The following is a 13,191-nucleotide window of genomic DNA, read 5'->3' as shown; positions in this document are numbered from 1 at the left end:
GCTTTTTCGCCTGGGGCGGCGAAAAAGCCAGAGCCGGCCCTGTAAGTAGCCCAGTGGTTTTCAAACTTTTTGTATTGGTGACTCCTTTTACTCAGTAAGCCTCTGTGTGTGACACCTCCCCCCCTTATAAATTAAAAATGAGGGAGGGTAATTTAATTTAATAGGGGCTTGGGGCTATCAGCCCCACAGAGCTGACAGCTTGCGACCCCACTGTAACCACCTTGCGACCCCTGAGGGGTCACGACCCCCAGTTTGAGAACCTCTGTAGCCCTACGAAAAAAGGGGAATTGGGAAGGGATGCAAATAAGTTAAAAACAAATCTTATAATATTACATTAGTCAAGTTGGATGGCTTCTTACAATTAAGACAAATTTTAACTGGATCTTGGTCCCACTCTGAGGTAAATCAGTAGTAACTCCACTAAAGTCAATTATGTTGCACCAATGTAAAACTGGCATTCATGAGAGGAGAATCAGGCCAATTATGTTAGAATTGGACCCCATTCTCATTCCACTTACATAAGTTTTAAGCCAGTAAGCAACTCTCACTGATTTCAGTGGTTACTTGGATTTACATCGGTTCAGTGGATATCAAAATCTGGGCCTCGCCCCATAGCCTGTGGGATTGTGTAGACAAGATGGAATGGATCTGTTGGCTCAGCAATAAAAAATGAATCCATCTTTTAATCAGCAGTTTTATCCCTCAAGGTTATAGTTCTGAACTTTCAGTGTCCACTGATTACAACAAGAGAAAAACTCACAAAAGTGTTCTACTAGAAAACAGACAGGATTCCCTCCTACTGTCTAGGTATACAACCTAGTCCTAGACCGTAACAACTGGGTGTGATGCTCTCCCTTCTTAAAAGCTTTCTTCTCTTACCATGTGACTGTCATAGTTTTTTCCTATATAACTTCTGAGAACATTCTTGAGCATTCAGTCCCCAACCTTGCCTTGTGACTCAGCACTTGTACTTGTGTATGATCTCAAAGCATGAAGTTTGTTATCTGTCAAACAGAAAGTTAACATGGACTCTGGACCCTGCTACAGGTTCATTGACACAAATGGCAGAACAAAGCTAACAAAAACTTACATAAGACCCTGATTCAGCAAGGTATTTGGACAACTTGTGCTTAAAGTCAGGCGCATGTCAAGTACTTGGCTAAATCAGAGCCTTAGTAACTATCTATACATGTAATTTGTGTCCCAAAAGGTCCCATCAAATACTTCTGAACTCTGAACATTGGCCAGTTAGCGATCACATTTGACTATTCTGGTTTGTAATTGGCTTTACAGAATGAATCTGCCAGCTGTCCATGCCTTTGTTAAATAAAAATCCTTTTGTGTGAGCTTAGAATGGCTTCTGTAGCTAAAAATCTGCATATAAGATTCCTGTGGAGCATTGCCATTTCTTCATCTTTTCAGCCTAGTGTCATTGCCTAACACACACAATCCTATAAGGTTTCCTATTATTTCAAAACTTTTGAACAGACTGCAGTGGTAAAGCTATCAGGGGATCCCTGTGAGATTCTGCCTACAATTAGATTAGTTTTTTCAATTTTATGTAGTAATTCTCTCCAAACCAGATGAAGGCCACTCTAGAGCCTGGTGAAATTGGTCTGATCACATGGGTTCACACAAACCTTCTAGCAGTTTTGAGTCATCCTGATTTACCGCAGTTCAAGTTTTATTTTCATTCTTCATCACCCCCCCTATCCCATCAGCCATGCATGTCACACCCAGCCTTGAACTTTATTCAATACAATTTGCAAGAATATACAAAGGCCAAATGAACACACTAGAGATTACTAGAAAAGGATCCCTCAACCAGACCTTAAATATGGAGCAGCTACCACTACCTATAATATGCTACTAATGCAAATTTCTCTCTCAATTCATGTTTCTTTCCCTATTTAATAAATCATGCAGAATATCATGACTTCTCCAGTCCCTACTATCACTGGAACAACTGAAACAAGTTGCAATGACCCAAGTTTTCAAACAAATATCCTTTATTTGCTTACCTGGGGGTTCTTTGCCTTTTTCTTGGATCTTCTCAGAATAAGTCAGTGATTCTTTTGAGACGTTCTGTTTATCTGTCAGTGTTCTAAGACAGAAGATACAGTTATAAAAAAGTTATCTATAGAGTACCTTTAAAAATCAGCTACTACATACTACAAAACGGAGAGATTATATGGCTCCTGGGAATGGAGAGCCTTTTCGCCTCTTGGTCACTAGTTCTAATATGACCACATTAGTGACTGAAAGCATTTCCTATCTGATGGCTGATATTCTCATTTCACATGGTGTAGATTATGAAATCTCAGTCCAAATCTACAGAATAAAGTTAATATCACCAAATACATCATCACACTGGGCACTAATTGAACTGTTATCGGCAGTCACGGACATGAATTGTATGAGTATAAATTGTGAGCATGTTGGCGATACAGTATGTGGAAGATTTCACTGCTGATATTTGTACTATACCTGTTAAAGGGATTAAAAACAAGGGGAAGAGACTCTTAGTTCCAAGTACTATTAATCTAGCACCTGTTACAAACAATAAAAAAAAGTTGTCAAAGCACCAGAATCTTTATCACAAGGATGAAATTTACCCCTCCACAGAAGTTTGTTGCAGGGTTGCAAACAACGTATACTTGCCTTTGCACACACGTAAAACCAGTGGCCACCAGAACAAAAACCAACTGGCTACTTCAAGTATTTAGGGTTCATTTGAGCCTTTAAGACCCTGCTCCAGGAGGCCTGTGACTGACTCAGGCACAATGAGACTGATCTTCCATTGCCTCACACTTCTGTAGTCCTTGATGCTTGTGCCAGGTGGATGCACAATGCTATAGAATCAGAATTCTCCCCTCATTACACCAGTGATAGCATCGTAAATGAGTGGAGGCTTTGAATTTGGGAGCTTTTTATGCCCACGTTGCACAGGTGTAAATGATGGCACAGCTGCAAGCCCATTGCATCACACTTGGAGAAGTTGCAGTATCTGCTCTCCTGTGTGCCTAGCCAGATCTGCTGGCTGGTGTAGTTGGTATAGTGCAGTACTTTGTAAAAATTGATGTCAGCAACAATGCTCATATTTATAGTTAAAAAAAAACCCCACAGACAATCCAAATTGGGAGCAAAAAGCTTTGGTGTCCAATGATTCATGAACATTACTAAAATGGTTTTAGAAACATTAGAATAATGCCAGTAAGTATTACTTTTCTCCTAATGCCAGATATTCCAGGCAGCAGTGCAGGATTCCCATCTCTTTCTCACCACTGAGAAAGAACTTATGTAGTAGCTAAACCTCAGCAGCCTGCAGGGTCTCCATGAGCAGAACTCTGAATGGTCAATGAGTGGAGCCTTTAGAACAGCATTTCTCAAATGCAGCCACCAGCAGTTTTTTGCAGTCACAGATTCCTGGCCAGTGATTTGTGGTGGCAAAGCAGTGGCTCCTCCTCCAGGGCCACCAGCAGGGGTTGGGCCCTGCCCCCCTCTGGAGCCACAAACGCTGGAGGAGCAGGGAGCTGGTGTGAATTCCCCACCTTCCTGGGGACAGTGGAGCTCGGGCTTCAGGCTTCAGCTCTGTGATGGTAGGCTCCGGCTGCGGAGCCCTGGCCACATGGTGGCAGGTGCCACCATGCTGGTCCTGGGCTCACCCCTCCCAGCATCGCTTCTGGCCCCATTGCCTCTTTCAGCCAGAGGCCCCATCCCCAGCCATGGAACCCCAGGATCCGGTCGTGGGGCTTCAGGCTCCAGACCACAACCACAGGTCCCAGTCCTCGGCTCACCACCCCACCCCATCACTCCTAGCCCCCGCTGCCACCTCCGGCCCCTCATTTATCCCCCCATGACCCTGCTGCCTCCCTACCCACCTCCCCATCCGGGGCTTAATTTGTCCCCAAGCTTGATGGGGTGAGTAAGTCTGCTCATGAAAATTGATATTTGTATGTTTGTTAATATCTCTCTTCACAGCAGACTTAGTAGCTAGCTGGGAGGCTGTGAAAAGTGATAGTAACAAACATACAAATATCACTTTTCACAGCAGCAGACTTACCAGCTAGCAAGTTAAAAAAAAGCAACCAAAAAAGCTAAAGAAACAACAACAACAAAAGACAAGAATGTGCAAAGCACCTTATTTGTTTAGGTCCAGTGAAGACTAAAGACAACTGTATATTATTTTTATTATTGAGTCTACAAAAAAATACCCTACATAAATAAATTATAATGATTTGGACACGTATATGTATGTATATTTATTTGTTTTTCCTAAAGTTAATTAAGAATTTTAGGAAAAATTGTCAGAATTGTCACCAGCAAGAGTTGGTGGCTGCACTTTGAGGCCACCAAAAATTTTGTTGTAAGAACCCCTGCTTTAGAAGTGACTGACTGCACAATGCAATACATTACAGAGAATTTTTAATAGCTTTGTGTATTTCCGATTTTATTAATATTTCAAATTCTAAACTGAACTGTGTTACTAAGAATCTCTTAACCCTACTCCATTCTCACCTTCTGGACAGATCCACCAGGACAGCACTGAAGGAAACACATGCTAGTTTTTTAAAGGAGTTGCAAAAACCCATTCCTCTGTATTCACACACCCACATCCACGAGCCCTGAAAGCAGTATGCACTGTACAGGCTTAGCTCCTCCCTCCACCACTGCAGGAGCACTGGAAGCACTCTCCACCCCACAAGACATAATTTTGTTTTAAAAGTCAAATGAACAAAAAAACAACAACCCAACAATGCATGAGTGAATTTCAGATACCCTTGTCATGTAGCACAGAGCCAGTGTTCAGTCCTACTGTTCACTGCCTATCTCAGTGACTAATATCGTTTATGTTGATAATCATACTTTATAGTACAATGAACAACCGTATGATAATCTTGGAAATCATTATTACTATTTATCATTCACAATGAGGTAGCATTTAAATACTTCAACCAGGATGGGCCCCACTGTACAAACATATAAATGAAAGTTCCTATCTTGGAGAGTTTATCATTTAAAAGACGAGTTATAACACGTGGTTGAGACAAAGAAGTGGACCAAGATGTGATGTGAGAGACAGGTTAAGAAATATAATAGAATGTGTCCAATTCTTTGTCCGTCAGTAATAGTGATCACAGCTCACTTCCTCCTTAGCCATTATCAATTTGCAGTTTTCTATATGTAGGTGAGTTTTAAGGAGGGACTTTGAGGATAAGGAAGTGGCTTTATTAATTTTTTATTGACTGGGAGTTTTTCTCCCACTCTTAAAGGGCAACATGTGAGAAAGCATGAAAGGACTTGTCTGAGAAGCATGAGTATCATCAGCTGCACAAGGTGGGAGATCCTATGATAAGGTCAGATATGTATGGTGGGACTAGATTGTGGAAGGCTTTGAAAGTAGAGATAACAGGTTATATTCGATGCAGTGGAAGAGGGGGAGTCCATGGAGGGACTTAAAGAAAGGGGGGAGGAGGTTACATATACAACTGGGTGAAGAAAGGTACTTCTTTGATGATTTGAATATTTAGAAATTTGGTTTTATCCTGGTAAAGAAGAAAAACCAAAAGTTTCAAAATTCTTCCCAAAAAGAAATGGAACCCCTGCTCTGGGGCAGTCTGCATGGTGGGCTGCTTCAAAGTCTAAGATCCTAGAGGCAGGTTTTCCATCAGAACCATGTCTGGGTTCTGTGGGAACTCTGTCAAAATAGAACTGTCTTCACAAAATATTTTTATTTCAATGAACCGGAAAATTCCAACAAAAAATATTTTGTCAGAATTTTTCCAGCCAACTCTAGTTACATAAACAGAGTGATGGACCAGGAAGATGACTGTAGCAATTTAAATGTATGTATTTAAAAACTAAGAATAAGTAATAAACTATTTTTAAAATATGTATAGTACCATAATTTCAAAACATCTAAAATATATTGCTGACATAGTTCTTTTGTTAGCACATTTTAACAACATATTTTAAGTTTAAAAATGTTGCTCAATAAAATTTCTTTTATATTTAAATATATTTTGAATACTAAGATCTTTTAAACCATATTTATTTTACATCAAGAAACAAAATTTAAACAAACAAAAACTAAGTCTTAGTAAAAAGGTAATTGAATGTTACGAATGTTCCTCATTATTGCATAAACCAATAGCAAAAACCATTCAGAAAACACAGATCTGAGTAGCAGGATATCAGAAATACCAGGCTAAAAGGAAAATAGATTAAGAATCAAGAATCAGGTGTTCATTAGAAATAGAGAAGAGGCTGTAATGTAGCTCCTAGGTCTGTACGTCTTGTAGTTTACTCCAGACCTCCAAACCAAATGTGAAAAATGATCCTCTTTGTAAATTACCTTCTTAGTATATTTATTCCTTTCGGCTGCAATGTGTTCAAAATGATATTTCGAACATTCACAATTCCAGCAAGTAGAAGTCTTTTCCGGAACCTAAGATTAATGTCAAAGCAATAGATATTAGAATGTCAATAGCTTTGGGGGGGCTGGAACCACAGATGGTAGCACTGCAGATTTCAGCTATAGAATTTGGATACCCAAATCATTGTCCTCATCTGTGGACCCCTAAGTAATTAAACACCTACCTTGTGCCAAGAGCTTCTGGATGTAGGTGCTAAACAATGACTTTCTGCTTAACTTTGTGGCAAAATAGTATGTTGTACCTATTCAATGCCTCATTTCAACTTCTGTTTCAATTCTATTTAAGATTCATAACAACCATCATTCTCAGGGATCTTAAGTGTGGGAAGCCCTTTTTTGGGGCTGGTCACTTTTTGTTCCTGCCTGTTTAATACAAGACACTGTCCAGATTTACAGTATTTTCTCTAGATGATTCTTATTATACTAGACGTGTCAATCAACAACTATTGTCCAGATCCTTGGGCCAGCTCCTCCATTACCTCAGCATGCAAACCTCCCTTGTCTTTGTGAGGAGCTGCATGCATCTACAGGACAGAGGAGTGCTAAATTAAGTAGCTCAATGAACTTAACCCAGTTGCTCTCCCTTTTTGGATAGTCCTAATTTGAGTGTTTTTCTATTCTGAAAAATGCAGTTGTAAAAATGGCATTCTCCTATTCAAAAACATCTGGTGTGTTTTCAGTGTCATAGTTGCTGACTTTAGAATAGAGACATTGTTACTGCTGTTACTCCTTTTAACCATGCCTAACATTATTAAGGGCTTGTCTTCACTATACAGTTAACTCAAGTGTTGCTCCTTACTCAAGTCCTGTCCACACACAAAAACCCTTAATTTGAGTGTGCTGGCACTTTTACCTTGAGCTGGCTGGTCCATGATAGGGTTTAGGCCAGGGGTCTCAAACACGCGGCCCATGAGGTTATTTTCTGCGGCCCGCGAGCTCCTTGCAGCCCCCCCGCCCTCCCCCAGCGTTTACCTAGAGCGGGTCTGGCCCGTTCCCGGCCAATGGGAGATGCTGGGGGCGGTGCCTGAAGCAACAGCAACACACACCCCTGCGCCCCTCCTCCCCCAAGTTCCATCCGCTTCCCGGAGCGGCGCGGGGGCAGGGCAGGCAGACAGGGAGTCTGCTCTGCCCCCGGTGCGCGCCAGGCCAGAGCCCGCACCCGAACCCCTCCTGCAGTCGAATCCCCTGCCCTGAGCCCCCTGCCGCACCCTGCACCCCGACCCCCTGCCACACCCCTCCTGCACCCCAACCCACTGCCCTGACCCCCTGCTGCACCCCTCACCCCTCCTGCACCCCACACCCCAACCCACTGCCCTGAGCCCTCTGCCACACCCCTCCTGCACCCCGATCCCCTGCCCTAACCCCCTGCCACACCCTTCACCCCTCCTGTACCCCACACCCCAACTCCCTGCCCTGAGCCCCCTGCCGCACCCCTGCTGCACCCCGACCTCCTGCTGCACCCCTCATCCCTCCTGCACCCCATACCCCAACTCCCTGCCCTGAGCCCCTGCCACACCCCACACCCCTCCTGCCCCCACTGGGGGCAGGGAGGGGGCAGAGTTGGGGTGGGGATTTCGGGGAAGGGGTTGGAATGGGGGCAGGGAAGGGGTGGGAAGAGGCAGGGCAGGGGCGGGGCCTCATGGAATTGGTGGAGTGGGGGCGGGGCTGAGGGCAGCGGTGGGGAGGTATCAGTAATGCGGCCCTTGGGCCAATGTACTAGTCCTCATGTGGCCCTCGTGGTCATTTGAGTTTGAGACCCCTGGTTTAGGCTAAAGTTTGAGTAGCACTTGTAGGTTGTTAACACAACCACTCTGTTGCTCAAGACTTATTGCAGCGTGGCTGCTCTCACCTGAGCTAGCTCAAAAAGAGATAACTCGAGTTAACTCTTCAGTAAAGACAAGCCTATAGAGCAGTGGTCCCCACCTTTTTGTGGCCAGTAGCACATTCATGTTTTCAGAAAAGTGTGGCGGGCGCCAACAATTTTTCAAGGCTTATTTTGTATTTGTACATTAAATAATACAAAAAACATCATATTTAATATTACATAATATAGTAATCCAGAGAGAAGAGAGAAGCCGGAGAGAAGCCACGAGGACAGAGAACACCAGCGCCTGCAGCCCCGGGGTATTCTGTCCCCAGTAGGCGCGGGGCCCCGGCTTCTTTCCCCTGCTGGGCACTAGGCGGGCCCCACGCCTGCCGGGGACAGAGAACACCAGTGCCCACAACCTGCAACCCCATAGTTCTCTGTCCCCGGCAGGTGCGGGGCCGCGGCTTCTCTCCGGCTTAAGCCGTGGCCCCGTGCCTGCCTGGGACGGAGGACACTGGCGCCCGCAGCCTGCAGCCCCTGAGTTCTCTGTCCCCGGCAGGCGTGGGGGCCGCAGCTTCTCTCCCCTGCTGGGCACTAGGCGGGCCCCGCGCCTGCCGGGAACAGAGAACACCGTGCCTGCAGCCTGAGTTCTCTGTCCCCATCAGGCACGGGGCCGCGGCTTCTCTCCCCTGCTGGGCACTAGGCGGACGCACATAAATGCCCTGGCGGGCGCCAAGGCACCCGCAGGCACCACGTTGGGGACCACTGCTATAGAGAGAGAATGAGCTGAATTCCCTTCTTTCTTGTGCCTAGCCCACAGAATAATTAACAAAGTTCTAATTAGTTAGTTACACTTGTGCAAACCCAGGGAAGACAATGGGTTTGCACAGGTGTTACTGAGTGTATAATGTGAAGATAATGGGATTGCACAAGTGTAACTGATACCTCAAACAGTCCTTTAGAACCTTTGGTACTGGTGATGATACAAGAAGGAAAGTATGCAGCATGAGTTTGGAGGGCTAGCAATTTTCAAAAAGGTGATTTTAAAAAAAAACCTCATAAATTGAGCACATTTGGTGGACTCAATTGGAATAAGTAAAACCTTGCAATGCTGTTTTTAGAGTCACTTCAGAATAGAACAGCACTTTAATGAGTCTGATGAAGTTCCAAATCACTATTGTGTGATAATGTTGGTCTGCTGAATCATATGCATCAGAAGGTCAGGATTAGTTTCTACTACTATAATACCAGTACTGAGGGTCTGATTACAAGCCCATTGAAGTCACTAATGAAGTGAAGACTCCCATTGATTTCAAAGGGCTTTGGTTCAGGCCCTTAGTTCCCATAGATTCTGGATTTCTTTCATATCCTGTGTTTGTGATTTCTAAGTAATTCCCTTTTCCCCCAATCAAAACAAAACAGATCTCTAAAGCAGTCAGGTCATATGTTCTCTTCTAACGTTCCCCTTATAGAAAAGTTCTGTAGTGCATAGGGATCAAAACCAAAACACATCTATGCACATAAATCTAGGACACTAATCACAGATAGATTTTGACACATTCATTTAGATATGAGGTTTTATAGAGATTCCATCTTTAAAAAAAAATGCATAGCAGAATGTCCCAGAGAATTCTTTTGAGTTTTAATTTGAGCAAACACATTACAAATAATTGTACATTTCTAGGTTCAACCTGCTTTCTGGTTTTGACTTATTCTTGTGTACTACAGTTCCCAAGATCTGTGCATAATAAGCATAAGGTAAAAAGTACTGAACTGGTGAGGCAGCGTAGAGAAACCCAATCCTGAATTAAAAAGAGCATTGCTACTGCATGCCAGTTATTGTAAGACCTCAGAAAGGAGTGGGTTGCTAAGCACCTTGGTTTGCATGTTGAATATTGCACTTTAGCCTCTTAGCCCACCACCATTCCTGTTCTCTTCCCATATCCTGATATTTATATAACTTTGCAAGAGCTATACCAATTTACACCAGCTGAAGATTTGGCCCTATACATCTAATGTTACAAATTAAACAACCATGACATGCGACTTTCTATAAACTGTCAAGAAAGTATGTGTGTTTACATGTGCTAAATACCTAATTGTATTAAATGTTATGTTAATGTAGAACTGACAGTGTCGTACTTACCTATGTATCCGAAGAAGTGAGGTTTTTACTCACGAAAGCTTATGCCCAAATAAATCTGTTAGTCTTTAAGGTGCCACCAGACTCCTTGTTGTTTTTGTACTTACCTAAAGTTTCATGGTATTTAATTGTAACTCCTTATATATACACCCCAACACAATACTGGTCACTGTTGGTCAAATTCACCGCCCTTCACACAAAGACCAAGTAAATAGATTTTGTATGAGAACTCTGCAGGAGTTTGGGGATTTAATCCACCTCCCAAACCATTAGTATTCTGAGCCATAAATTGATCAAGTGATCCTTATCTTGGGCCATAGACAATGCTAGCCTCTACACCAGCTGATTTGGACCAAGCATGGAGTGCCTCACATCCCCAGCATTTAGGTGATATAGAGACTTCCCTCCCCAGCATAGCTTCTCCACTCACACCTCCCAATGTCTGCATACTGCCCACAGTTCAGAAGGCATTGATCCTGTCTTACTTAGCTATACTAAGTTGAGATATTGCATACATATGTTATCGGAGAAAGAGATATTATGTCTAATTTTAACAGTCCCCACTGTATATGAAACAAACAGAGTTGAGGCTACATGGTCAACCATAACATTTGCATTTCCTAACTGCTGAGTTCTAACTAGAGTAACCTTATCCTTGCACTAGTGTGGGGATTTTTTTGCTTGTTTGTTTTGTATTAAATTACATTACCCTGAAGATGGGTTAAGATGGAATGTGCGAGCCTCTAGTGTGGAGTGTCTCAGTCTCTCAGTTCACAAATTTCTTCTATCACTTACATGTTTCTTCTAGAAGTGATTCTGTTTGCTCCTCCTGGGGGACAGCTGCTTCTCCACTCGGAAAGATTTGCTTGTGTTTTTCTCACATCAGGTTCCACAGTGCAGCAGCTCTTTCATTTACTCAGCAGCTCTTGCTGCTAGCTCATTTACTGTCTCACCCTACAATCTGCTTTCCTAAAGGCAGTAAGCTTTTGACTACTGATTGTTATATATTGTTAACAGTAGGTGTACCTCCTCTGCCTTAATCGCTCCACTCCCTTATCGTACCTGAATTATTGTGCAATGTTTAGTTGTTTGGCTTTAGTAATTTAGGATTGAATCCTGCAAACGTTTACTTATGCAAATAGTTTCTTCATATGTGCATTCCTGTTGCCTTCAGTGTGGCTCCTGGCATGAGTGAACATGTTTGTATAACTTGCCTAGCAATGAATGAAACTAAATTAGAAAATATGCCATTTTTATCCACTACAGAACTTTTTGATCAAACATGGCTTTCCTATCCCACTGCTTTCTTCTCTTGGGGACAATTTGAAATACTAAGTCTCTCAAACTGTTCAAAAACCAAAATGATTTAAGAGACCAATACTAAAATACATGAAAAAGATTCTCCCATGAACCCAATTTCCCTGGCTGGTGTGTCCTAACACAGCAAAAGATCAATTGTTAAGAAAATATCATTTGACATCAGTTAAGCTCCTAGTATATACGTTCCCCAACATTTCTTTTCTATGTACATTCCACTATTCACAGTCCAATAGAATCAGGTAGAATATCTGGAGCCAAACCTGCAAGGTCTGTAGTGCCTCTCACTAGATAGGGCTGAGCAAATAATTGATTTTTTGGTTCGGTGGTCGAACAGAAAAATTTAAAAAAATAAATATTTTTGGTTAGTTTCAAACCAAAACTGGATTTTAAAAAAAATATTTTTGGAGAAACAAAAAACCAAAAAATACTAATTTGGGTCAAACAAAAAGTTCTGAATATTGATTTGAATCAACATTGTCAAAGCAGTTCATTTAGGAAAATGTTGGAAAAAAAACCTTTTGACATTTCTGAAATTTTTCTTCGCAGTTTTTTTCAGCCAAAAATATTTGCCAAATTTGACCCAAAATGCAGATAACTTTCAATGCCCCCCAAAATGCATGTAATAAGGCAAGCCTGCCTGAAGTGCCCTCTTGTGGCAGAACAAGGGACTGCCTTAGTTTCCTTTTCTTCAGAGTCCCCAATAACTCCACAACAGCTCTCTTGCCTCAATACTTCCCCTCTTTGGGACCAGTTTATTACTAGAAGTCCCACACATAGTCCATTTCTTACACCCAGTTTATGCAGTCCTTAAAATCCCACAATCTTTACACTATTGACAAAGCCAGGGCTGGCCTCAGAGAAAATGGAATCCTGGGCGAACTTGCATTTTGGTGCATCAGCCCCCTCTGCCTCCCCAGGGTCTCCACCCACCCCACCCCCATTGCCCCTAGCCCCCACCACCTCCCCGGATTCCCCACCCACCCTGCCCGCATTGTCTCCCTAGGCTCCCCACCCATCCTCTCCATCCATCCCCTCATTGCCTTCAACCCCTGCTGCCTTTTCCAGTCCTACACCCATTGTTCCTGGACCTGCTGCCTCCCCTGGCCCCCCACCCATCCCCCACATCATCCCTGCTCCCCACCCATCCTTCCTGGCCCAAGATGCCTCCCCGGATCCCAGTGTTTAATTTGTAATGCAAGAGGTGCCAGGACTCAAGTAGAGGTGCCAAAGCTTGGGAAGTTCCTCTGGGTGCTGAGTGATGTGTAACTGACACGGCAAGCCCAGAGGTGCTGGGGCTAACTGCCAAGCCTAGAGGTGCCAGGGCTCAGCCCTGGCAAGCCCTGGAACAAATTAAGCTCTGCGGGCTCTCCACCCATTCCCCCCTGGCCCCCACTGCCTCCTCAGGCTCCCAAACCCTCTATTGCCCCCAGGCTCCACTGCTTCCCCTGCCCCATTGCCCTAAGCTCCCTTCCACAGCCTTGCAAC

The 13,191-nt window shown here is 43.5% G+C and overlaps 1 protein-coding gene across 1 annotated transcript in view; it reads right to left on the bottom strand.

Annotated features, from left to right (window-relative positions):
* ACSBG1 (acyl-CoA synthetase bubblegum family member 1) overlaps positions 1-11,414 on the bottom strand; it is an 89,437-nt gene extending 78,023 nt beyond the window's left edge. The window contains exons 1-3 of the mRNA XM_029910745.1: positions 11,182-11,414; positions 6,356-6,448; positions 2,022-2,104 (exon numbers count right to left, since the gene is read on the bottom strand). Coding sequence (XP_029766605.1) covers positions 2,022-2,104; positions 6,356-6,448; positions 11,182-11,183 — 178 coding nt within the window. The 5' untranslated portion in view covers positions 11,184-11,414. The remainder of the gene's footprint in view (positions 1-2,021; positions 2,105-6,355; positions 6,449-11,181) is intronic.
* Positions 11,415-13,191: the final 1,777 nt, after the last annotated feature.

The sequence above is a fragment of the Terrapene carolina genome, unplaced genomic scaffold (genome assembly GCF_002925995.2).
Source record: "Terrapene carolina triunguis isolate 2854851 unplaced genomic scaffold, T_m_triunguis-2.0 Scaffold67, whole genome shotgun sequence".
NCBI lineage: Eukaryota > Metazoa > Chordata > Testudines > Emydidae > Terrapene > Terrapene triunguis.
Note: the sequence above shows the minus strand (reverse complement) of the source record. Positions and strands in the feature narration are given on the sequence as shown.